This window comes from Miniopterus schreibersii (genome assembly GCF_964146895.1).
Source record: "Miniopterus schreibersii genome assembly, chromosome: 13".
Taxonomy (NCBI): Eukaryota; Metazoa; Chordata; class Mammalia; order Chiroptera; family Miniopteridae; genus Miniopterus; species Miniopterus schreibersii.
Genome location: NC_138113.1, coordinates 46,240,619 through 46,264,452, shown reverse-complemented (window position 1 = coordinate 46,264,452; position 23,834 = coordinate 46,240,619). Strand labels below are relative to the sequence as shown.

The 23,834-nt window shown below is 38.9% G+C and overlaps 1 protein-coding gene across 2 annotated transcripts in view; it reads right to left on the bottom strand.

Annotated features, from left to right (window-relative positions):
* Positions 1-355: 355 nt before the first annotated feature.
* The window catches only part of CTNNA2 (catenin alpha 2), a 980,129-nt gene continuing 956,650 nt past the window's right edge, over positions 356-23,834 (bottom strand). Inside the window, exon 18 of one of the 2 annotated variants that reach the window (XM_081155843.1) lies at positions 356-1,589. In XM_081155843.1, the coding sequence (XP_081011969.1) occupies positions 1,302-1,589 (288 nt within the window). In that variant the 3' untranslated portion in view covers positions 356-1,301. The remainder of the gene's footprint in view (positions 1,590-23,834) is intronic. The other variant, XM_081155842.1, reaches the window with a different exon arrangement.

The window sequence follows — 23,834 nt, the reverse complement described above, 5'->3', positions numbered from 1 at the left end:
AGATGACTATTTGGAGTCCCTTTCTCAATCCTCATGCCATAGCTGAAAGACTATACTACCCACTCCTTCTTAGTAATGAGTCAGAGGCCCCTATTTTTACCATTTAGATTAAAATATTTTGAAAGTAACAGGTATATATTGGATTTCATTTCTCTGAGAACCCATTAAATTTCTTAAATTTAGCCGAGGGCTGAACATGGCTCTCAAAAACCTAACACATGACTCTCTCATTTTAGATTCAGTTTGAAAGTAAACAAAAGCAATTCCTGGACTCTAAGGATGACTCAGACATTTCTTTTATATATCACCTATTTTATCCCCAACTTTTAAAAACAAAAACATTTTGACCACTTTTCAAGACGACATCCTGATCTTTTATTAAGTATGCATTTAAAGAAAGAAAACATTCTTCCAATGTCAAGATTAAATGTGTTTATTTTGAGTTAGTGGATACAATGGCATATTAGATACCGGCACTCCAAGCTACACCTATGGATTTTCCTCTAAACCTTCACACATTGTCAGTTTCCATTTCTCTAACACTCCACCACTGGGCCTTCTATTTCTAGCAAAACCAGAGTTTAGTTTTTTTTTTAAAAAAAAAGTAAAAGCAAGATTGAACACTATATTGTGCTTCCAGTGCCCCCAGAAGGATTATAATTGTCTCAAATAAATGTTTGCTGTTTTCAGTGAAGGGGAAAAATTGATAGCATAAGCACTAGTAATGGCACTACTAGAAGAGAAAGAACAGAATACAGGTTAAAAGAAGCATTTTAGGCTGGAGGAGTTAGTTTCCCCTTAGTTAAAAAATCCACATATCATGGATAAGACTTCAAAGCTCAGTTGTTCCATTGGTGGGCCACACACTTAAGCGTATTGGCTAGTACATTTTTGCATTGAAACAGAAGCAATACAAGCTTTATGCTCTACCATTACACTTCCAGATTTTTCACTTAATATACCTGCCAACCTAATGATTCTTGCATGCATTAGAATTTGCTCTTGTAGAGTTAAGTATTTCCCCATCCCTCCCACGCCCGTAAACATTGCAGTACAAACTCTTCACCAAATTTCATGAGAATGTTGCAAAGAACAGCTCTGTGCCACCTCAGGACAGGACTTCCCTGTGCCTCTCCAGGCTTACAGATGGATCAGTAGTAGTAGTGATCGCATCTCTTCTGACATGCAAACAGACTCTGCTCCCATAATTTCCCATGCCAGAGGCATACAAGTCGGCAGGTATGCATACAAAAGAAATGGATAGAAAAAAGAAAAAGCTTTCTTGTTAAAAGCCTAACGTCCTAGAAGGAATCCATTGCTTTGAATTCACTTAAGGCCTGTACAGGCGAAATATGTTTCTTCTGAGACCCTCGTCTAACTCGAGTCTGGAATTCTTCGGGCTTCTCTCTCTTCACAAGGGGCTTCTTCTCTGGAGCCTTCATCTTCCAAGACACAACAGGTGAGTTGACAGCTGCTGTCCCATAGACTTTCTGGTATTTGGTGGAGGCCACGTAGGATGCTTTTACCGTGAGGACAACGGCATTCATCAGGTTTTTAGCTGCCTGGATGAGCGATGTAGCACTGTCCAGCTAGAGTGAGACACACCTGGGTTAGTCAAGGCACAACATTCTCAAGACGGTGGTGCAATTGTACAGTTAAAACAACACTTTGTGCAAATATCAGTACTGCCCCAAAGGAGCAAATGATTACATGGTAAGACAAATAAGCTAAGAAGCAGTCACCTATCTTCTCTCATCCCTGCTCCTAAGGTAGAAACAAAACAAAGGATGCTTCACGATGCATAGTTTATTAAAGTCCCAGTACCTCTAAAGTAAAGCCCTCTTTTGAACATGTACGAATTCCAATGTCAACGAGTTTTTCAAAATAGAATATCTCGTGCTATTACATTAAGCTGATTGGTAATGGGCATATTCATTCAAATGTTTGAAAAGCATTTGGCAGGCACTGAAGAATAAAAAGGTATAATGGGCTACATTGTAATTGTATGTCCCGCCCCCCCAGTGGAAGTGTCTCTCTAGCTAGAGATTACTTCTCCATCCCAAGTTTAGGATTGTCAGGGATGCAGGCAGCTAAGCAGAGGAACATCCATAGGTGTTCATGTTTATTAAGCTTGAGTATCCATTTACCTATTTATTCCCAGGTCTTAAATATACCTCCTATAAGAATATCAATGATTGTGCCAGGCTGTTGTAGGTCAGAGAGCATCCAGCGAGATGCCTGTGTCCATGTGTTAATGAAATATTGATTTGGCACCATGTGCCAAGCACAACTGTCAGAGCTCTGTACTTCCCCTTTAACTCACAACAACCTATGAAGTGGCGGTTATTGTCGCTGTTATTTTATGATGAGGGGACTGATGCATGCAGAGGTCTGGTAACCTCCACAGTTTTACACAGCATAAGTAATGAAGTCCTTACAGATGGTATTACTGTACCATACTGCCATGCTCTTGGGCAGGATAATTTCAAAAACACTATGACAAGTCACAACTCAGAGCACAGGAGGTTTAGGAGCTCATCCCAAGGCTCAGGCCAGGGATTTTTTTTTTTACGTTATCTTTTTTCTGCTTTTGACTGGACAGTGTGGTACATACTGTATACTAGACCATTAACTATGTTTCAACAGTCTTTTTCCTTCACTTCCTGAACCATAAATACTGGGAAAGATCAAAACTGCATTTCCCAGACTCCCTTTCAGCCAGAATTCCACATGTAAGCTAGTCAAGGGAAAGAACTAACAACTGGACCGAATATATTACTCCAGCCTCGGACGCTTGAGCATAGTTTGATCATTCATCCAACTTCTTATAATACAGCCTAAGGAAATGTATCCACTACAGTTAGATGAGGGATCCAAGGATGTTCCTAAGTAATGTAGTTCCTAGTTGTTGAGATGATTTATTGTATAACCTGTAATTGATGGACTATAACTACATTAGAGAATTGGGAGCTAGGCCCACAACCTTCTGGGTACTAGGTGGTTAACAAAGGGTTTAAGCTCAGGAACCCCAACCCTGCAGCTTCCCTGTGTGATGCAACCTGCATTCACTTTAGCTTCTTGTCATTTCTTGAGACCAAAACATGTAAGCAATGACCAGGAACATGCTGTTCTGTTCCCGATCCATTAAATAAAATTATGCCGAGTTAAGAAAAATATTTTTTGACAAATGAACTGAATTCTTCCACCACCAAAAAACGCCCCCATGCAGTCAGATAACTGGGGATTAATTAAAGATGCTTGCTATGTGTGAATTACTTGCAACATCATAGAACTGAGGTTTCACCACTAAGAAAAATAAGATTAAACATCAGTATTACATTGACCTGAGAAGCAAAGTGATTTGTGGATTAGAGCCATGAGTCAGCAAATATTATTGCTGACTGCTTTGTGAATTAAATCAACCACTTCTATTACACTGTACAAGGTACACACATACCAAAGTAACTGCTTGACCCAGACTGTTTATACAGCCTACGCTTCTACAACTAGCTAAGGAAAAGCATATTCTAGATTATTCATGTTAATACAAGAGAAGTTTAGCATGAATTAGTGTCATGATTCTCAAACATTCTCTGAACCAGCAGTATCAGCATCACCTGGGAACCTGTTTGAAATGCAATTTTTCAGGCCCATCCAACACACTGAATTAAACACTTCCAACCCAGGGGCTTCTGATGCATGAAAAAAGTTGAGAACCACTGAAGTAATGAAACCCAAAGACTACGGGAAGGCTAATTTCACCCAATGAGTTCAGGACTTTCACCATACGTGAATTTCGTAACCTCATAGACAGTTATGACCGTTTCACTTTTTCATCTTTTCCATCTTTTCCATTATAGCCCCAGGTAGAAGTGTAAATAATGAAGGAAAGAGATTAGTAGAATGCTGAGACAATCAGAGGATCGGTCATTGTTTCTTAGATACTATACCCCGTGGCCAATTGACCGGTTTCCTATACGTCTGTCAGGTTTCAAAAAAATATTTATAAAGTTAATTCTACTGTGTGCTATGGGTAAAAAGAGGGTGAAATGCTATAATAGTACAGACAGTTCTGCTGATTTGCTTCAGAGCAATATAATTAGTAGAAGACATTCTTATTGTACTAAACAATTCCCCAAAAGCATTTTCAGATGGATGGTGCCTAATTCTGCAGCAAAAATGATAGCCTGTCTCTTCAGACCCCCTTTGCTCTCCCAGCCTGAAGCAGGAATTCTGTGAATGAACCTAATACACTGGTCAAGGGTGAGGCAGCTCTGAAACGTAAAGCCAATTTTTTCATTCAAGCCACCTGGTAGGGCAGGTCCGGATGGGTGGCAAAGCAAGGAGGGGAAGGACCTGGCCGGCTAAACTTGAACAAATATACCATGTAGATAATAAGCCCCATGCAAAATTAAAATTTGAATTACCAAGGGAAAATTTTTCCATATATCCTATACCCACTGAATGATTGAGATAATTATCAGTACAATAATTTGTCTTATTTAAAAATGGGTCTCCTTTATGCTCTTCCAAAAGAGCACTGCAACCTGGTTTCCAAGTGGCACATTTTGCTGAAAATTTCACTTCCTAAAAAAAAATACATTAAAAAGAGTAACGCTACATGGCCACCTGTAGCCTTTAATTCAAGGTTTTGGAAAACTAATTTAACATAATTGCATTCTATTTTGTGATTTATACTGTAACCATGGTGTTTTCAAACACGACATGCAAATGAGTCTGTATAAAGTTTTAATAATAATAACCAACATTAACTGAGCAATTAGCAGGTGCTTGGCTTTGCCTTGGTCCTTTTAATTAAATTGCATGATTTAAATTTCAAAAAACCTTGAAGTAGCAACTTTCATTACCCTCATTTTACAAGTGAGCAAACTGGAGCTTAGCAAGGTAATCCAGTGTGGCCCCGCAGGAACTGGCAAAGCAGAAATTACCAGTATCCTTTCTCTGAAGCCCCCCATCTCACCCAGCACACTACTTCTCTGAAGCATCCTTGAACCTCTGGGGTTTTGTTTTCCCAGGGACTACCTGTCATTCAACATGAGCCTCAGTTATGACCTCTCTGGGTGGAAGCCAGCCCTTATCTCACCTGGTCTGTGACTTTTAGTCTCACCCTCAGGGCCTTAACTGGATCTCCAGGCCCCCGATGGGCTCCTGAGCTGGGCTCATCCCTCCGCGACCTTTCCGGTGTCTTCCTGCCTTGCATTCTCCCTCTTGGTGGCAGTGCCTGGAATCTGAGGCCTGCAGATTTCTCTTGCACTTGGTTAGCTTCTCTGAAGCACGTTCACTACACGGCCGTTAATGACTGGTTATACCCCTGGCTGGGGCTCACCTACTCTAACTGGTGTGCTATGCATTTACCTGTGCTAGCTCTATGACAGCCTCAAAAGTGGGCCAATCACAGCTAGTCCTCAAGTTAGTCCTCTTCTACACTGGACTTTTCAGCTAAAGGAGACTCATATTTTTCCTGCTTAAGGGCCTTTATATTCCTGCTAGATGCCCCATTCAGTTCTTATACCTAGTCTAAGAGAAGCTAATTTTCACTTACTTTAAAAAATAAGAGCCTACATTTAGCAAACATGTCCACAAGCCAGTCTCTGGTTAGCTCCCCGAGGCTCCTTTCTCATTCAATCTCATGATCACTCCTGACGCAGGAAATACTCTTATGCTCCATTAGGATTTTGAGAGCCATACAAATAAGAGGCTAAGATTAGATCTGGGCAGCCTAACTCCAGAGCCCATGAGCTAGCTATTGCTCCATGCTGCTTCCCAGAGCCACATATGACAGAAGAATCCACAGCCCCCAACCCTAGCAGGCTGTGGTAGAATCATTCTCTCTGTTCCAAGTTGTAGGTGTCTGCAGTCCCTAACCACAGAAATTAGGCTCCTCACAATTCTGTCACTATTCTTTTAAAATACCAAAGTACTATTTTAAAAAGGCAGCAGATGTTTCCTCACATCTTGTTCTATTGCAGTCCATGAAAAGCAAATAAAGGGGTGAGAGCTCTTTTACAGCTGTTCCTAGTTTTTTTCCTGGCTCTCTTTCTGTCTCTGTTACCACTCTTAACTTCACCCCACTCAACTAATAGAGCCCTCTTTCCTGATACCATTCTCATTTTGTGTCTTGAATGGAAAGAAAATACTAGAGGGGAGATTTGCATGAATTGTGATTGTCATTAATTGATATTTGTGCTGCGTAAAAGTCCTCATGTCAAAAGATGAAGACTGTCATGAAAAGGGCTTAATTAAAAATTTACAGGATCAGCTGAAGAGTTCTAAAACTGCACATCTTAGGTTCCACGCTATTTCATTAACAAGAGATTTATGCCACAAGAGGTGTTCAGTTTCCATAGAAACAACTGTGACTGCATGACTATCACACTCTTTTACATGAAAGTGTAACTATATTTCTTGAAATGCTGAATTCCCATTTACTCTTCGCTCTTAAGTCTGTCCCTCCATCTTTGTATGTACTTATTCATCAAAACATTTCTTCAGACACCTAGTGCGTGCCTATCTTCTGCCAAACACTGGGCTTTAGTGTTGAGTGCACAAACATAGACACATAAACTAAAAGGTTTAATGCTCTGAGATACGTGCTAAAGGAACAGAGAGAATGGGGGATCTACCTTGAGTCAGGTAGGGACAGGGTAAGAAAATAAAGCCTCACTGTGGTCATGATAAACTCGCCCTAAGGATTGAAATAGAAGGTTATTGGTGACTGAATGGTTGAGTAGCGAAGGACAGTTCTCAGAGTTCTAGCTTGTACCACTGGATATAGTGATGCTCGTAGCCCAGATGATAGAAATAAGAGGGAAGACAGGTGCTCCAATGCTAAGTTTAACTCTGGACCTACTGGGTGTCAGGTGTCTGTGTTACACGTAGTTATGAAAGGGACAGTTGAAATTATGGAAGTGCAACCCAGGAAGCTAGATATAAGAAACCACATATTTGCTTGTATTAATCTCCCCCACAATTTTATGAACAGTGTTCTGCATACTATGGGCATATAATTTATGTCAACTCTAATTTCTTGTTTCCTTCAAATAATTTAGTATTTATACAGAAAGATAATAGAATGTGAATGAAATAGTAAATCTATATTCTTTTACCAGGTCAGAAAGTCCACAAAATGTACTAAAAATTCTCTCAGCATTATGATTTCAACATCAAATTCAATATTCTTTTCATAATCGAAGCTATAACATCATCAAGAAATATCTTAACTATTTCCTTGACAGCCAAGGCTACTTTAAGTGATTAGCAATCACTCTTGATAATAACGGTGAACTTCCTGGGGCGAACCAGCAATAAAACAAATGCAATTTAGATTTTAACAGCTGGTTTGAAAAACACATAAAAAAAACCATAGCATAGTCAAAAGTGGAGAAAATGTAAAAGTGGAGGAAAATACATTGGATTAACAACATAACATAGTAAATGGCTTAGCATATTAAATTTGAGAAGGCCAGGCATATAATTACAGAACAGTTAAACATTAATCAATTCAAAATATGCATGTCGAGCTAGAAATACAACCTGGAAATGAATCTATTTTCAAAAAACAATAAACCACAAATGGAAATTCCAGGTACAAAGCAATCTGTCCTTGGGTTAAAAATAATGCAAGTGCCATGAGAGACAACTGGCTAAAGTAAACAGAATAAAATAAACCAAATCCATTTGAAGGTGATTTTGAAATATTATAAGTTTGCCTTGATTACCTCAAAAAGCTTCGATGTGCCTGGGAGAGGGTACCCATTCCTATTTGGGCGTAGCCTATTTTCTCAAGTCAGAATGAGTAGTGCCCCCAATTTTGAGAATGCTAAAACTGTTCTGCAAATATGGGCAGGCTCCATTTTTGCTACTTCACAGATCTTTTAATGGTAATAACTTCTTGTTTCTATGTTAAACACTTTTAATGGAACCATGCTATGCAATTCAGGCCTGGGGGTAGTGTTTTGGGGGAGGAAGTTGTGATGGGAGAATTGACAATCAATTGAAAGCAAATACCTTGAGAAAATTGGAATCTTTCCACCAGAGCTGGTCATTTATTTAAACAGTCATCTAGTTAAAATGAGTCACAAATTGCTTGCAGGGAAGGAAAAAACAAAGACTTTGCAACAAGCCAGCTTTGTTAATGAATGGGAGGTTAGAAACCCTGAGCATTGGCCTATTACCTGCCAAGGAGAACATTTCATGTTTAAAAAATCCATGAAGCTTTGAAGAGATGTTTGATCTCCTTAGAAACTGATACATTTGAAATATCTGCCTACTTTTCCCAGAGTCTATATCAATAACTTTTTAAAAAAACTCTAGCAAGTGCAGTGTAATAAAGAATTCAACTTAATCACATGTTTTCTCACTTGCGAAAAGGCAATTCCTTTGTGGCAAGCCCCCTCCCTCTTCATCAACAACGAAGTGAGTGAGCAAGACAGTAAGAGTGGTGAACACAAAGCATCAATCTGCCCCTCACCCCTGGGGTGGTCATGGCACTCTGCTCCCTCAGAATCTGCTGGCTGGCATGGGTAATAAAACTTCTCTACCTCCCTCCTCCCAGAGGTCACATTTTGACAGAGTTGTCAAAAACAACTTGATGTGTTATCAATTGTGCCTCTACTTCTAAATTTAAATTAACACTTCTCATTTTTGTTACTAGTAATCAGATCACTGACAAATACTTTTATCTAAATGCTGCAGATACTCTTTTTACACTCATTACTGACACCATAGTTGCTAATTAATGAAATCATTAAGCAGAAGACATAAGCATTAACAGAAGTGCAAAGCATGTGGGCGGTGATTTAAAATCAGGTGATAAAAATTAGCTGAATATATTAAGTATGGTGTCTGAAGAGAAAAATGACCATCAGAGGTAGACTTAAACAGTAATCACAAAGTGCATTAAAGCTATTAATATGGGAACATTTACCAGTCCTTGATGACAGCTAGAGAAAATACTGTGGGATTATTGCAGTAGAGTTGGATTAATCCCAGGGTCTTCCCCCATTTGATTGTGGGGTCTTGAAAAGTAAATATTTTACAACTTTAAGTAGCTGGTCAATCATGACAGGAAGGAGGACAAGAGGTCTGTGATTTTTCTGCAGGGCTTCCTTCAGTGATGCCAGGGTGGCAGCTGGTGCTCCACCAACACTGAAGGCCAGTAGTTAGGAAGCCTGTGTGCAATGGCTCAACATTAAGCTGGCAAAGGCCTTAACAGAAAAGCACTGTAATCTCAGCCAGGCTAAGAAAAAAAATCTCCACAGAGTTGCTGAGAAATTTGCCAGTTGGCTCTTGGGTAACTTTCTCAACTGGACATCTCTGTGTCTTCTTTCTTAATTCATTTAGGTGGGTAGTAGCGCTTCATCATCAGCCAGTCCGCTGATTAACTGTCTTCATTTGCATTTTTTCAATTATAGGTAAGTAAACCTTGGGGACTCCCATGAAGGCTTAATTACAGTCAACAAATTTCCTAAATATGGCTTAGGGCCATTTTTCTCACCATTAAAGGCAGAACAGTTTTTGCTCAACCCATACATGTCGTTCTCACTAAACTTGGAATCCCAAGGAGGAGTATTAAGATGTGCTGGCCCTTGGAAAGTTATGAACAGATACTTGTTTATCTAGGCAGGTCCCACCACCTCCTTTACATTTCTTCATCCCTGCACCCTTCCTTTCCCCACAAAACAGAATCAAGAGAAATAAATCCAAAGGGAGAATTGCCCATGGAGTTTTAGTCACCCACCATAATCCTGGACCAGAAGACAATTTTTGTGTCACCACCAGACACGGTTCACACCTTGTAGTAACACTTTAAAGGCTAAAGCTTTTTTTGCCTTCCCTCTAGGAGAACCCAGCTAGCAGAAGATCAACACCTTTGGTTCCTCTATTTCCCCCATTCTCCCTCCCTGAGCAATAGCAGCATGACTGGAAAACAAATCTAGGACAAGCCATTGTCCAAGAATCAAAGAGATGTAAGTCTTCATAAGATGGATGCACTAGCCACTCAAGGGCCCCGACTTTGTAGGAGTGTGCTGATGCCAGCTATTTAACACCTTATGAAATGTCTCCTAGGCTCCAGCATGCAAAGTGCAACTGATAAGTGAACAAGCCACATGAGTCAAGGACCATCTTCGGGTGCTGGTTGGTGGAGGACTGTGCCTAGGAAGTAAGCATAATCTGAGAACCCTGCATGATGATTTCCCCCACCATATGACACAATTTCTTGTGGTTGGCTGTGAAGAGAAGGAAAAGAAGGGAGAATCAACTCCCGTCCAGTCCATGCCCCTCTCCTCCTCAGGTTGTGGAAAGAGCTGGTTGAAGCCTCCATTGCTACCTGGGTCCTGAATGAAAGGAGTAAAGAAGAGCCCCCCTTCCCCCAGGGACTGTTTGCTGCCTCTCCTCAGGATTCTAGTTCCCTCTTTCTCACTCTTTTCTTCCAAGTCCTGTCCATTTTCTTTCCTCTGGCAAGATAGTCTCACACTTTATGCTCTGCCTCCTGCTCCCTCCCTTATAGTAAAGCAAAACCCGAGTGCTGGACTCAAAGCCCTAGTTCAAGCCCTGATTGGACTGATCTCTGGCTATGTGATCTTGAGCAAGCTACTTAGTCTAGCTCCACTTCAAAGTACATAAATGTGTGTTTTTATTTTCAAGTATTTAGGCATTAAATGAGATAATGCCCTGAAAACTGAGTGCCTGGCATATGGTAGGCCCTTAGTAAATTTTAGTGTTTATTATTACTGTGGTTTATCTTTCCTTAAATTGCCATTTCAGTAATTATACACACACACACACACATATATATATATATACATATATATATATAAAATTATATTTCTCCATTTCCAAGTCTTCCTCTTTATTTTCTCCTTTCAAGGTTCTCCCCATCCAGCATTTTGGGTTCTCTTTAACCCTCTTGTTACTGAATCTACTACGACTGGCTTGCTCTCAGTGCCTGAATATTATTCCAGTGTTAATGTGTTAGGGATAAAGACATGAAGAGGTTTACAAGGGGAATAGAAAAGCACCAAACATTTGTATCTTTTCTAGTTCTACTATATTCTTTAGCTGAAGGAAAGGAGGGTTTTGTGTGCTTATAAGGGTTGGAGGAAGACTAATATTAGAAAGTCAAAATAACTCTCATAGGAGATACAGGGAAGACAATTTAGCCTGGGAAAGTGATGTTTAAAGGTCTAATTTAAGAGGCATAAAAATAAATAGTATTAAATATTGTATCCAATCAATTATAGGGCCTAATTCCAAAAAATAAAGGCTGTTCATTTTGATTAAGATATTTCTTATGATGCTACCTGGGAAGTGTAACATCTTAATTCATTAAAATTTTGTATTGTTGTCAGGACCCAGTTGAGAGTCAGCTACCGCAAAAATGGAGCCCCTTCTGGCCTAGAAGTCTCATCAAACACTGAAGATTGACCTCCCTAGACCTGTGCTTTAAACATTTATGTTCCCTAGACTTGTTTCATAAAGTCTTAAATCTATTTCTCTATAAGATGGACTATTTTTAATCTTTACCTCAGCCTTGAACTGAGCACCTGCCATCTCCAGCTAAGGTTAGCCTGTGTCATTTAATCCATCAATAGACTTGAGGTACTGAATCTATGTACTCTTTAGAGGTTGGTGAAATGCTTATCTGACCAGCTCCCCAGAACATGAGTATACCAGTCTTATACCTTTGGCCATGCTGTGCAAATAATTTAGCAAAGACATCCTAAAGAAAAAAATCCAAGATGAATAAAAGTCAAAATCTAAGGAAGGGCATTGCCCAGGCTATGAGCTGGATAGGCCAAGAGAAAGCAAACAGGACAGATCCAAAAAACCCACAGTGGAAAACATTAAGACAAGCCATACTTGTCAATGCTCCAGGCCTCTTTCAGAACTAATAAAGCAAGGATGGTTGACGTGTGCCCAGCTGCTGTCATTTTTTCATTGGTACCTTTAGCAGGCATGCTCAGTCAATAACTGTACTTTGTTCTACTGATCCTAGAAATGCTCCCAGAAAAGTAGAAATCAAGATAAAACCCATTCATCATTCCCTCTATTCTATCCCTCCCCCCAAAGGCGATGCTTTGATTAAGCATAGCATGTTAACATTATTTCTTCCTCATTATCATAATTTTCTCACATAATTCATAAAGAACGATCTTTTAAATATAATGCAGTAAAATTACAGGAACATATGTAACAAAATCACTAACAAAATTTCAACTCTTCTTTCATTATAGAAATGAGAATTTCGACAAGAAATAGATACCATTATTCAAGGGTTAATAAGAAGTCTTCAATATAATGGATAGTTTAAAACTAGTAATTTTAATTAGTTTTAAATTTGAACAGTTGATCCATAGCTTTTAATAATTAAACACATTTTTCTGCCTACTTTTAAACAGAATAATACCTTTGAAATGTTTTTCTTCCTCATCACTGCTTTTCCCATTCTAAGATATGCACCATCTACCAATTTTATCACATATTCAAGTAATTTTTAAGCACTCACACTGTCAGTGTATATAATGTCACAATTTCAGGTAGAGGTTTTTCTATCTTCAGTTTAGGAGACAATTCAATGAGTTGTAAGCATCAAGTCTTTAACTCCCATCTAGATGACACTTCAGGTTCTTGCAAAAGTTACTTTTACAAATAAGACCTCTTGACATTTAGGGAGTGATCTAAACTTCTGCAGAGGTTTCCTACTGACTCTTAGAGATCTTGCCTGGGCCCAGAATGTTAACTCCACACCTCTACCCAAAACTGGCTCCTCCTACAGTTGTCTTACTCTGTTGTTGGCAACACAAGGCTTCCAACTGTTCAGGTTAAAAATCTCAAAATCTTGTTATACCTTGTTCTCTCTGACCCAGCATCTGATCTGCCATCATATCCTATCAACAGCATCTTTGAAATACACCCATTGTTGGACCTCCTTTCACCTTCTCTACTCTTACTACCATGGCAAAGCCATCAGAATCTCTCTCCCTAGCTCATTTCCTTTTAGCCCCTGAAGTATATTTTTAAACAATCCTGTTAAATAAACTCAATGTCATTTTTCTTAACACTGTCCAGTGGATCTCCCATCTCAGACTGAGTCCTAAGCCACCAAAATGGTCTTCAAGGTCATATGTTCTGGTCCCTCCCTTGTTCACTCCACTCCTAAATACTGGTCCCTTAGCTATTAACCAGACAGACCAGTCATGCCCACACTTCAGGACCTTTGTGTTTTTTCCTCTGTCTAGAATGTTCTTCCCTCAAATATCTGTAAGTCTTGGTCCCTCACCATCATTGAGTCTTTAACTAAATATCGACATCTTAGTGAAAACTTCACTTTTCAAACTGCAACTCCACTCCTACCTTTACCTCCTCAATGTGCTCTCCTCTTTCGGTTTTAATATTTCTTTTATAAACAGATCACCACCCAAACAAATATTTTCTTCTTAGATTCCCCCCCTCTTTATATGTCAAAAACCTAAAACAGCATCCAGCATATAGGTCTTCCATAAATATTTGCTACGTTATTAAATAATTGCAACTTTATGATTGAGGAAATGACAGAATTGTCCAAAGACACAAAGAGGGCGTAATGCCTAGTCCCATACCCAACTACTCCCTCATGCCTTCTACTTGTTCATTCCATGGAAGATGACTGAAAGGAATGGTATTGACAAGAGTGTGGAATTTAGGGACGCAATAGAGAAAGTAAACTTTAGCCAAATTGTAATACAAACCTTACTTCTTCCTCTTACTGTGCTTTCAGTCATAGAGCTTCAGGACTAGGCTTTGCTCAGAAAATGTCCACAATTTTATCCTTTGTTTAAAAGTCTGAGCTTTCTTTAAAGGCCATTTTTCTTATTAATATCAGCACCTCTGAGACACTGAGCTGTGTTTGCTGTCTTAAGAAATGATCTCCAATCTTCAAAAGATATATAGGTGCATACTATCATTCCCTTTTTGCATGTGAGAAAACTAAAGTTAATATTTTTCTAAACTTGGGTTCACAAAGTTCATACTACCATCAGTCCACTGTGACACCATCTTCCCTGAGCAAGATTTTACTGTGGCGTTTGTCTGCTCTGAACTCTTTATCTCTGGCTATTGGTGCCATTTATCTGGAGCTAAGCATGACTCATGGTGGGTATTACCTGTTCACACAATTGAGTCATGTAACCAGCACTTGTAAGAAGGTGGATTTCTTTATGGCACAAAGGGAAAAATATAACACCAATTTCCAATCTTGCAATGATTCATATGAGATACGAACTAGGCAAGAACCAGGGACATTACCTTCTACTTACTCATTTTCTTGCCAGCAACTGAAAAATGTCATCTCCATGTATAAAGAAAACTTGATTAAATAACATCTAATTATTTCTCTAGCCACCATATATACTACTTCCTATTTAACCCCACATGAGAAAGATCAATTCTAAATTTCTACAACATTGCCTTTTAGTCCGCCATACGGTGGGCACTATAATATAATGTAAGGTCGGTTTAGTTGTTAAAAACCCAGTTTATATACATATATATTAGTATGTGTCAGGATACATAGATAATGGTAACAGCTATTTCCAGTTCAATTCCTAGTCTATGGAAGACAGAGTTCAGCAACATCCTTACATTGCACAAGATTACCCATTAGAGAAACGGGCTCTAATCTTGGCTATGCCAGTTGGACTGTGAAAGTTAGAAACACTCTAGTAACCCCTCTGAGCTTTTACTTCTTTACCTGTAAAATGGGGTTATTAATACCAATATATTTCACCAATCGTTTTGAAATCCAAGGGAGAAGGCAAATCTAAAACACCTTTTAAATATTAAATATGTCACTATAAAATATTATTGCATAACTTATGGTACCTTTGGAAGTCCTTTTAGAATCTTCATTATAATTTATTGGGTCATCTGGGAAACTCAGGCCCCAAAAATTCTGCACAGGGAAGGGTATTCCAGTAGGTGACAGGGCAGAATGAGGGTACTGCATGCCCTAGCAAACAAGAAGGTGCTTGCAACCGGGGGCAAGCTTTCTCCCTCCACCTGACAGCAGGCATGACTAAGGATGAAGTATGGGTGGGGTGGTCTAGCTACAATCTCATCTCTCCCATTTTCGGAGAATGGTCAAGAAATGTGATTCTCAAAAGAAATAGAGCACAGGAACCTTCCTATTAGAGACCTAAAAACTGGCTGTGGAGTGCAGCCCAAAGAGATGTAGAAAGTCAACCAAAAATGAAGGTAAACCATTCTTGCAATATAAAGTACCAGCTCATTCATGGAATCGTTCTTGATTTCAGACCGATTCTCGTTGCATTTCCTGCTAGAATCAAATGATTAGTTGCTTATTTGTTGCTCTCTCTTCAAAAACTTTGTAAAAGTCTTGTCTTCAAGACTTCTGGCTGCTTATAAACGAGTATTTCCTAGCCCTTTACTGGCATGTTCTCCACATAAGCATATGGGTTTGGGTGTACACATCCCCACTGTGTAGTTAGGTGATGAATTCTCAGTTTAGACTGCCTCTTCAATTGACCTGTAAGACCAGCCAACTGATAAAAGTTGATGTTTTCTAGATTCAGTATATATTGAGCATTCCAAGCAATTATATCTTTCCTATATGTTATATCACATAATCCTCACCAAAAAAAATAAATCCATCACTATCTTCACTATTCAATAGGTGAAGTGAGGCTTAAAGAGAAGTAACTTGCTAGCTAATAAGACAATTATCAGGGATTTAAATGCATGAGTTCTGTTCCCAGGTACAGGGTATTTAGCTATATACTCAGCTGTTGAAGGCTTTGGAATAAAATAAGAAATTAAGGGCGTTTAAGGTGGTTCCCCTGAGAAGCCAGGCTACTTCTCCATAGAGATGCCTGCTGGGCTTGGCCTGGTTTGGAACCTCACAGTCTGTTTCTCCCAGTGTGACTGTACTTTTAGGGGAAATGCAGCAAAAGCACCAGACCGTTCCATTCGATCTAAAACTGGAAATAGTATTTCTTTGGTCCAACAAAGAGCCTCTATAGCTGGACAACATATTGTCTGGTTCTTTTGCAAAAAAGGCTGAGCTATACAAGGAACTTTCAAAGCCACAGATTAAAAGTCAGAATCTCCTCAAAAAACTGAAAATGCATAACAGTATTACCTAAAATCATAGAAAAATAGTAGTGATCCCTCTGAAAAAGCCTCAAATCTATGGAACTGAAAATTTTATTTGGGGGAAAAAAAGAACTTCCAAGGAAATCAACTTTTAACCAGTGTAGAAAGATAAACATTAAAGGGTCGGAGAGAGTCTGGGACCTTATCTTGCCCTTTCTAAAAATCATGCTTGATATTAAAATGAAAGTTTTCTCAAGGGATTATACTGATCTTAGGCTAGATTCACAGGGACTCTTTGACAAAGTTAAATCATCTCTATGTTTATAATAAGATGTAAAGGCCACCTCATTATTTCTTTACCAGATACACTAAAATATGCTGAGGTAATACAGCTACCTCTTTGAAAGTAATTTCTGTTCCATTTGGACTCTCCACCTGTTACAGCTCTCCAACTTTCTCTTTAAAAAATTAATACTTAGGTGTGAAACATTCTATTTCTAACTAGAACTTGCTTGATTTCAGGGGCTCACGCACATTCATTTCAGCACTGCAGAGCTAAATATCATCTTAAAAATACCTGCATCTCAAGGAGACCAGCCTGCTGCATTTCTTTTAAAATATAATCTATTACTGCTCTTTTTCTTACTTTATTTGTAGTCAGAATGGCTAAGGTGATATGCAACGATCTGTGAAAAGGATTTGTTTTTTAGAAAAAATGCTATAAAAACAATTAAACTGTTTTAACCTCAATACCCTTGTGTTTGTAAAAAGCAAGAAACTGAAGTCATTTTACCTTATTTTAAGGTTTAAATAACATTCTTGCCAAAGCCATGAATTGCCTGTCTTTAAGAAAGGAAGATTTGGGATAGCTAAGAATGGAAGGTCAAGACCTTTAAAAGGGACATAAAGATGATAGTCAGAGGATAATTGTGATGGTTTCTGAGGAGTCTTGCTCTAGGAAAGTTCTTGACCACACCCTGATGCCAGGCTCTGAGTATTTGGCCCAACACTGGAATCATTGTATCTGCATCTTCACCCTTACAGAGGGAAGGGGTAAGTGCCTCCACTTCAGATGGTCTGTATGTTCTAAGTAAAAGGTCAAGATTTCAACCAGACCTATGGTTCTCATCTAGGGCAATTTTGTCTCCCCACCCCGGAAAACACTTGGCAATGTCTGAGGATATTTGATTATTACTACTGGGGAAGGGAGACAACAGAGATGTTGCTAAATGCCCTACAATGGACAACCACAACAAACCCTCAAAACTAGGAATTATCCAGACTAGGGTGGGCTAAAATAATCTAATGGAACAAGTCAAGAGGTTTCCTAGGAAAGAGCTGAATCTGATGTCAAACTCTAGAAAACTCTCACCATAGTTCGTAGGGCTTTCCTCCATCCATTTGCTAGACCGGTATTTTTCAAAGTGTGATCCATGAGGCAGATGAATCAGAAACGTTTTTTCCCCCTGATCTCTGGCATGAGTTTCAGAACTGTGGAGGCAGAGCCCAGGAATCTCCATCTTAATCTGCTACCCATGTGAGTCTTCAACACATTAAAATATGAGGACCATTACTTCGCTTCTCTGTTAAGTTCATTCCCTTCTGTATTTCCAATAAGCACCTATCCATAAGCAACTTTTCTAGGACTCCCCGTGACAAAAGAATGTAATCTCTATAAGGCCAGGGACTTAGCTGTTGTTTACCTCTGTATGTCCAATGGCTCAACTGGAGTTGACATGATAAAAGAAAACAAGTGGGTACCTACATCACCCCAAAGACTATCTTTTATTGGGAAAGAAGATTATGGAAAAACATTAGCTATCCATTTAGTTAGTATTTCTACATTCTGGGTACTGTGCTAACATATTTACTTTGAATAACAATGCATTAAAAATGAATATCATCATTACTTTACAGATGAAAAATGGGACTTGGGTCCAGAAACTTGCCCAAGGTCACACAGTAACTATTGGGACTCAGAATTCAATTAATGTTCCATTCCATGGAGGTTATACATGGGCAAGAACTGCGAACCCATGCCTAAATCTCCCCAGGCTTTTTTTCAGATTCCTCATATGATGTAGGAAAGTGTTGAAGTTGGAAAATAGACATTCCTGGGAAATCTCCTTAAAGGGGGCTAACACAGCTAAGCAGCACTGTTTTGTCCTGTCACCTCTTTTCTTTTTCCTGTATGAAAAATGGTAAGGTGGAGAATTAGCAGTCATCTTGGACTAAAAAGTGAACTTGAGAATAGAAGCCCCATATTAACTAGAGCAGACCATAAATCCAGAAGGGGTCTGAGTCCTTGATGCTAGACTCTGGGCTTCCTCTCCTGGGCCCGAACTACATATAGACCTATGTGAGAGAGAAACAGCTCTATTTGGATGACTTATCAGATGCAATTGTAATTAAACCTAATTAAACCATGTGCAAGGCTTTATAAAATTACTAATACTATTATTGGTCGTTAATAATTTAGGATACTTAATTTAAAAAAATTCACATCTACATATAATTAGCATTTTAATATACCACAACCTTTATGCAGGAGGGCAACTCAAATCAACCATGTCACCATGGCCCTTACTTTCAAATTCCTTTTTAAAATTCCTAATTTGATTAATTCAGTTCTTTTGCCAGAAATTATGTATATTTTCATACCATAATCTTAAAAAAGAATTCTAATTTCATGTACCAAAAAATTTAAAGTAAATTACAAAGAAATTAGTTAGCTAGAAAAAATATTACTTGATCTTTGGCCCTCAATCTTACTACACTTTGAAATATTTAAAATAAAGTCAGGTGCTTTCATGTAGGAACAAACGAATGATAGACTTCAGCATCATTTATTGGGATTTTTTCAGTGTGATAACATTAGAATGACAAAGAAGCTAATGTATGAAGCACACATTATGTGCTCATTGTGCAAAGAACCAGGGTAAATGAACATTCAGCTACATTTCCTATCTTTATGGAGCTTACAGACTAATTGGGAGACATTAAATTAAATGTCATTACATTTCAGTGTCATACCAAGAATGACAGACAGGGCTCATCATGCTGGGCTCAAATATCAGACTCTGGAAGCCTTACCATGTACCAACCACTGTGCAGCCTCTAGGGAGTTAAATTCCCTAAACCTCATCTTTATAATATTTTTAAGAATGACTAAAAACAGACCGTACAATGCAGTTAAAATGCCTAGCACAGTGCCTGGAACATATTAAGCCTCCTTACCTAGTATGTATCTTACCTAGTATGTTAATAATTGTTATTTACTATGGTTCAAGTGGCATTACTATTCCAATTTCTAAGTCAGAAGTGAGAGCACAGAGGTTAATAACATTGCCCAATATCACCTAGATTGTAAAACACACAGCTGGTTTCCAAATTCACATCTAACAGCAACACTTTGCTCAGGATTGTAACATCTACCTTGAGAGAGTAGGGTATCCTCTAACTTGCTTTGCAGATCTCTGACATGTAAACCACGTGGCTGTTACTGTTCTCTGCTTGGCTTTTATTCAGGTAAAATGCTAGACCTTGAGGTAAACACTTTAGCCTGGCACATATTCTTAGTCACCTAAGGTTACATTTGCCTGGGTCAGTGTGATAAAGGCAATGACAGAGCTACACATCATTGGTAAGAAAACTAAAGAAAGATCTTTAGGCCATCATGCCAAAACGCCAAATTTCAGTAGCTCAGTTAATGGCAGGCACTGGCATCCTACTTGTCAACTGCTTCTAGAATCTGACAGTATCACCATCTCTGCCCAAGAAGTTACTTCAATTATGTGCACAAACAGATAAATATGGAGAAAAGCAAGGTTCCCTATAATTTCTTGAGTAGGAGGTTAAATCCAGAACGGCCTCATTGCTATAATATGAGACCCACCTTCTTCCAGAGCAGGGCTTATTCTCGCATCTTAGGCAAATGTAAAATACCTTTCTATTCCCTCTCTTCTCACATCTTTGAACAACTGTGTAACTTTCTACGCAGACTGACAGGCATAGGGTAACAACTGTTAGCATGAAAAACAATGAGAAAAAAGCACTTCTAAATGATGATAGATTCAAACATATAGTTTGTAATTAATATACTTTTCAACATAGACCTTATAGGTCAGGTCCTAGACAACAGCCTGATTTTTTCCAATCATGATAGGAATGTTATCACATACATTTCTTTTTTCAATGAACTTCACCTAATTAAAATGAAAAAGCAGCCAAATGGCTCTACCAAACCATAGCCTTCAGAAACAAATACTGTCCTAGACTGGTGCCCCTACCCCAGATCTCGGCACAACTTGAGAGCCGAGAAACAACTTCGCTCTGAACTTCCCTAACTCCTTGTGTTGGAGCAGGACAATGAAATATGCAAGATGGTCCCTTAGAAGGATGTAGTTTCATGCCTTTCCTTCAAGGAGATTTAATAGCATCACTTAGCAATTCTTAATAACCATCATCCTTGAAAGTTCTTTCTTTATGCTTAACCAAAATTCAAACCAGTTTTCTCAAGAACATCCTATTACACTTTAAATCCTATTTTCCCCAAGTCTTTAATTTTAACATTTTAATACTTTTTTTTATTGAACATTCTTCCAAGAACATAGAAATATAATGAGTCAGTTTTGTTGCCTTGTAGAGGTTCCAAAACTTGGGTGTGAAAATGAATCACTAGGTATGGGTTGAGGGTCAGATGGGGCACTTAATTACAGGTTCCAAGAGCCTACTCCCTAGAATGCTGGATTCTGGAGGTCTGCCGCATGGCCCAGGCCTCTGCATGTTAACAGTCTCCTTCCACCCCTTGCTCGGCTTAGCATGGAGCTGATCCTCTGACCATTTATTTGATATCCCCCCCCCCCCCCGCAGCATTCTAATTTCATCTTTTTTCTCCGTCTTCCTACTCATCTCTGACATCTGCAGGTCCAGTCAGCTCAGAATACATCTATAGCTCAATACTGTGTTGGGAGCCGGTGCCGTGTCTGGACATGGTCCACGCCACCTGAGGGTCTGGAGTCAGGGACTCGACCCTCCCCACAATGACCCTTGATATTGAGAGCCCGCTATGTGTCTGGGCATGGTCCACGTAGCCTGAGGCTCTGCAGCCAAGGACTCAATCCTCCCTAAAAGTTCCCATTAGAAGCCGAGATAAAGATAGTTACCAAGGTCTGAGCTCATGCAGGTGGCAGAGTGTTTACTCTGAAAGAGCATTCAAATGGCCTTGTAGGAATGTGGGGAGGGGTGCTATTCAGCAAAATCAACAGTGCCTGTATATATTGAGCTGGAAAAATAAACTCGGGGCTGGCAGCTGGCAGCAGTCACAAACTGCAGCCCTCCCGATCCCATCTTTTTTTGTGTCTGTGTTTTCTCCATCCTCAGGACCGTTCGACTCTGCCGGTGGGCTCCGGCAATACTGGGAGCATTCTGTTTCTCTTCTGGACTAATGCTTTCCTCCTATACCTGTGAACACCTATCCACTTATATATGAAGGCTTAAAAATATATCCCCCCCTTTATAAAGCTTCCTCTTCACCCTCTCTATGGAATGCCCCCATCATTTTGTATATATTTCAGTTCGAGTGATTATTATAATCTATTAGTTACTGATCCTGTCTCTTTTCCATATTGATGCACTGTCCATCCATAGAGTGACTACCACATGTTATTGACTCAATGTTTGTTGAATTGTAAATCTAACTGATCTTCTATTTCTAAAACTACCTCTTTGAGACATTTAAGGGAAGGAGGGGACAGTTGCCATCCTTGTCATTGTTCTCTTGAGACAAACATAATTCTAAAATTTCTAACTTTCTTTTCTAATCTTTATTATTCCACAAAATTCTACATAAGTCCTATTTGGACTTTTTGGGGAGAGTCTTCCTTTCTTTGTAAATCATGTTGAGCATGGTACTTCATCATTCCCATCTTGACAAGTTTAGCTTTTAAAAGTGATTTTCTGAGATAATATATTCTAAAAATGAGTTTTTAGGTCATGATAGGAAACTAAGAAACATTTCACTGGATGATGTAAACCAAGCCCTTATAATCTGGGATAGGGGGTAAAGCAGTTTTCTTCATGGAATTCCAGTCTATTAGAAAGGCCAAAGTAATAACTTAGAAGGAACTTGGATCGCAAGAAATACAAAAAGCAGTGCCCCCCCATATGATGCAAAGTATACACTGAAAATCATCTATAGCAACAGAGAGGCTTTCAAATGTAAGCATTCTCCTTTGTCAGTGTGGGCAAATCACGCCCAAATCAATAACTTCTTTCCATACAGGGAAAGACTTGCATAATCATGTGCAGTTTTACTTAATGTTTAAACTTCCTCAACACTGGCTGTTTGAGAGCAGAATCTGACATGATTCCTGCCCAGTGCACAGAAACCTCCTTTTGCTTTGGAAAACCATCCTGGTTACATGGATTCTCCTTAGCTAACAGGCATTTTCCATGACCATCGACATTTCTAAACCTGTATGATAATCCCTTTCCACCTTCATCAGAAAACCAAAAAGTCTCAGCTCGAGTTTTCTTCTGTCTCTAATTCCTTCATTTAATCCATTTCTCTTACACATTTGTGGCCATGAGTGACCATATGAACTTTGGCGTAACTAAGAAAACAGCCACTTGATTATATCTTAATAAATAATCATTGCAGTTCACTCCCTTGTAGCGTCCCTGACTCTTCTAAACATGTATCACATATTGTAAAGTCAGCACACAATTAAGGTGGAAGGGGCTTGGGAAAAGTATGGGGCTGGGCTATAAGGAATGGCTTTGTTTGGATACGTGGCACATCTAAACACAAGATATCCTTTGCAACATTTACAATTCTCTCCTCTCACTGACCTGAGACGCTTCCCTACCATCCTTTGTATGACAACACAAATCTAAACCACTTTGTTCAAAGTTAGCTGAGGGCCTCACCTTCGCAAAAAGCCTTCCCCATGCAATCCAGCGCACCCCGGGCCACAAGGGTATTTCTTGGTTCTTTGACACTTGACATATACCTGGACTCTCAAAAAGGTTATACACTCAAGAGTAGGAGCTAGGCTATACATGCTTCTATCCCCCATAGCTTAGTACCCCAACACCACAAGAGAATTCTTGCAATGTTGCCTAAGTAATTTTCAATGTTAGAATCTCAAAAATCTGAATAACAGAAAATTATAGAGTTAAATCAGTTTTCTAAATCAATACATAGGTAACTATCATGGGCTTGATATTATACATTTAAAAGAATATGACCCACTTATATTATTAACCAAATAATACATCAGATATAGGGTATACTTTAAAAACAGTTTTCTTTCGGTTTAAATAATTCTGGGACCTAAAAAAAAACACATGTCTCATCAACTATTCAATTCCGCCCCCCCCCCCCATAAACCATTCTTCAAAAATATATTATAAAACCATAGATTTTTAAAGCAGGAATGCTTTAGGATATATCCATTAGATCATCTATCATCATTTTCCAGATGACGAAACAGAGGCCTAAAAGACCTAAGTGATTTCCCTTGTTAATCTAATTAGTCAAAGACAGAAATAGGACCAGTGTTCAGATCCCAAATTAATGCAACTTCTGTTATACTTCACTGTTTCACTTAGAGCACAATTATAACTTTAATACATATAAAATGAACTTAAAAAAACACTGAACACCACTATAAATGACACATGCACATGAGGATAAACAAGTACATACACAACGCATT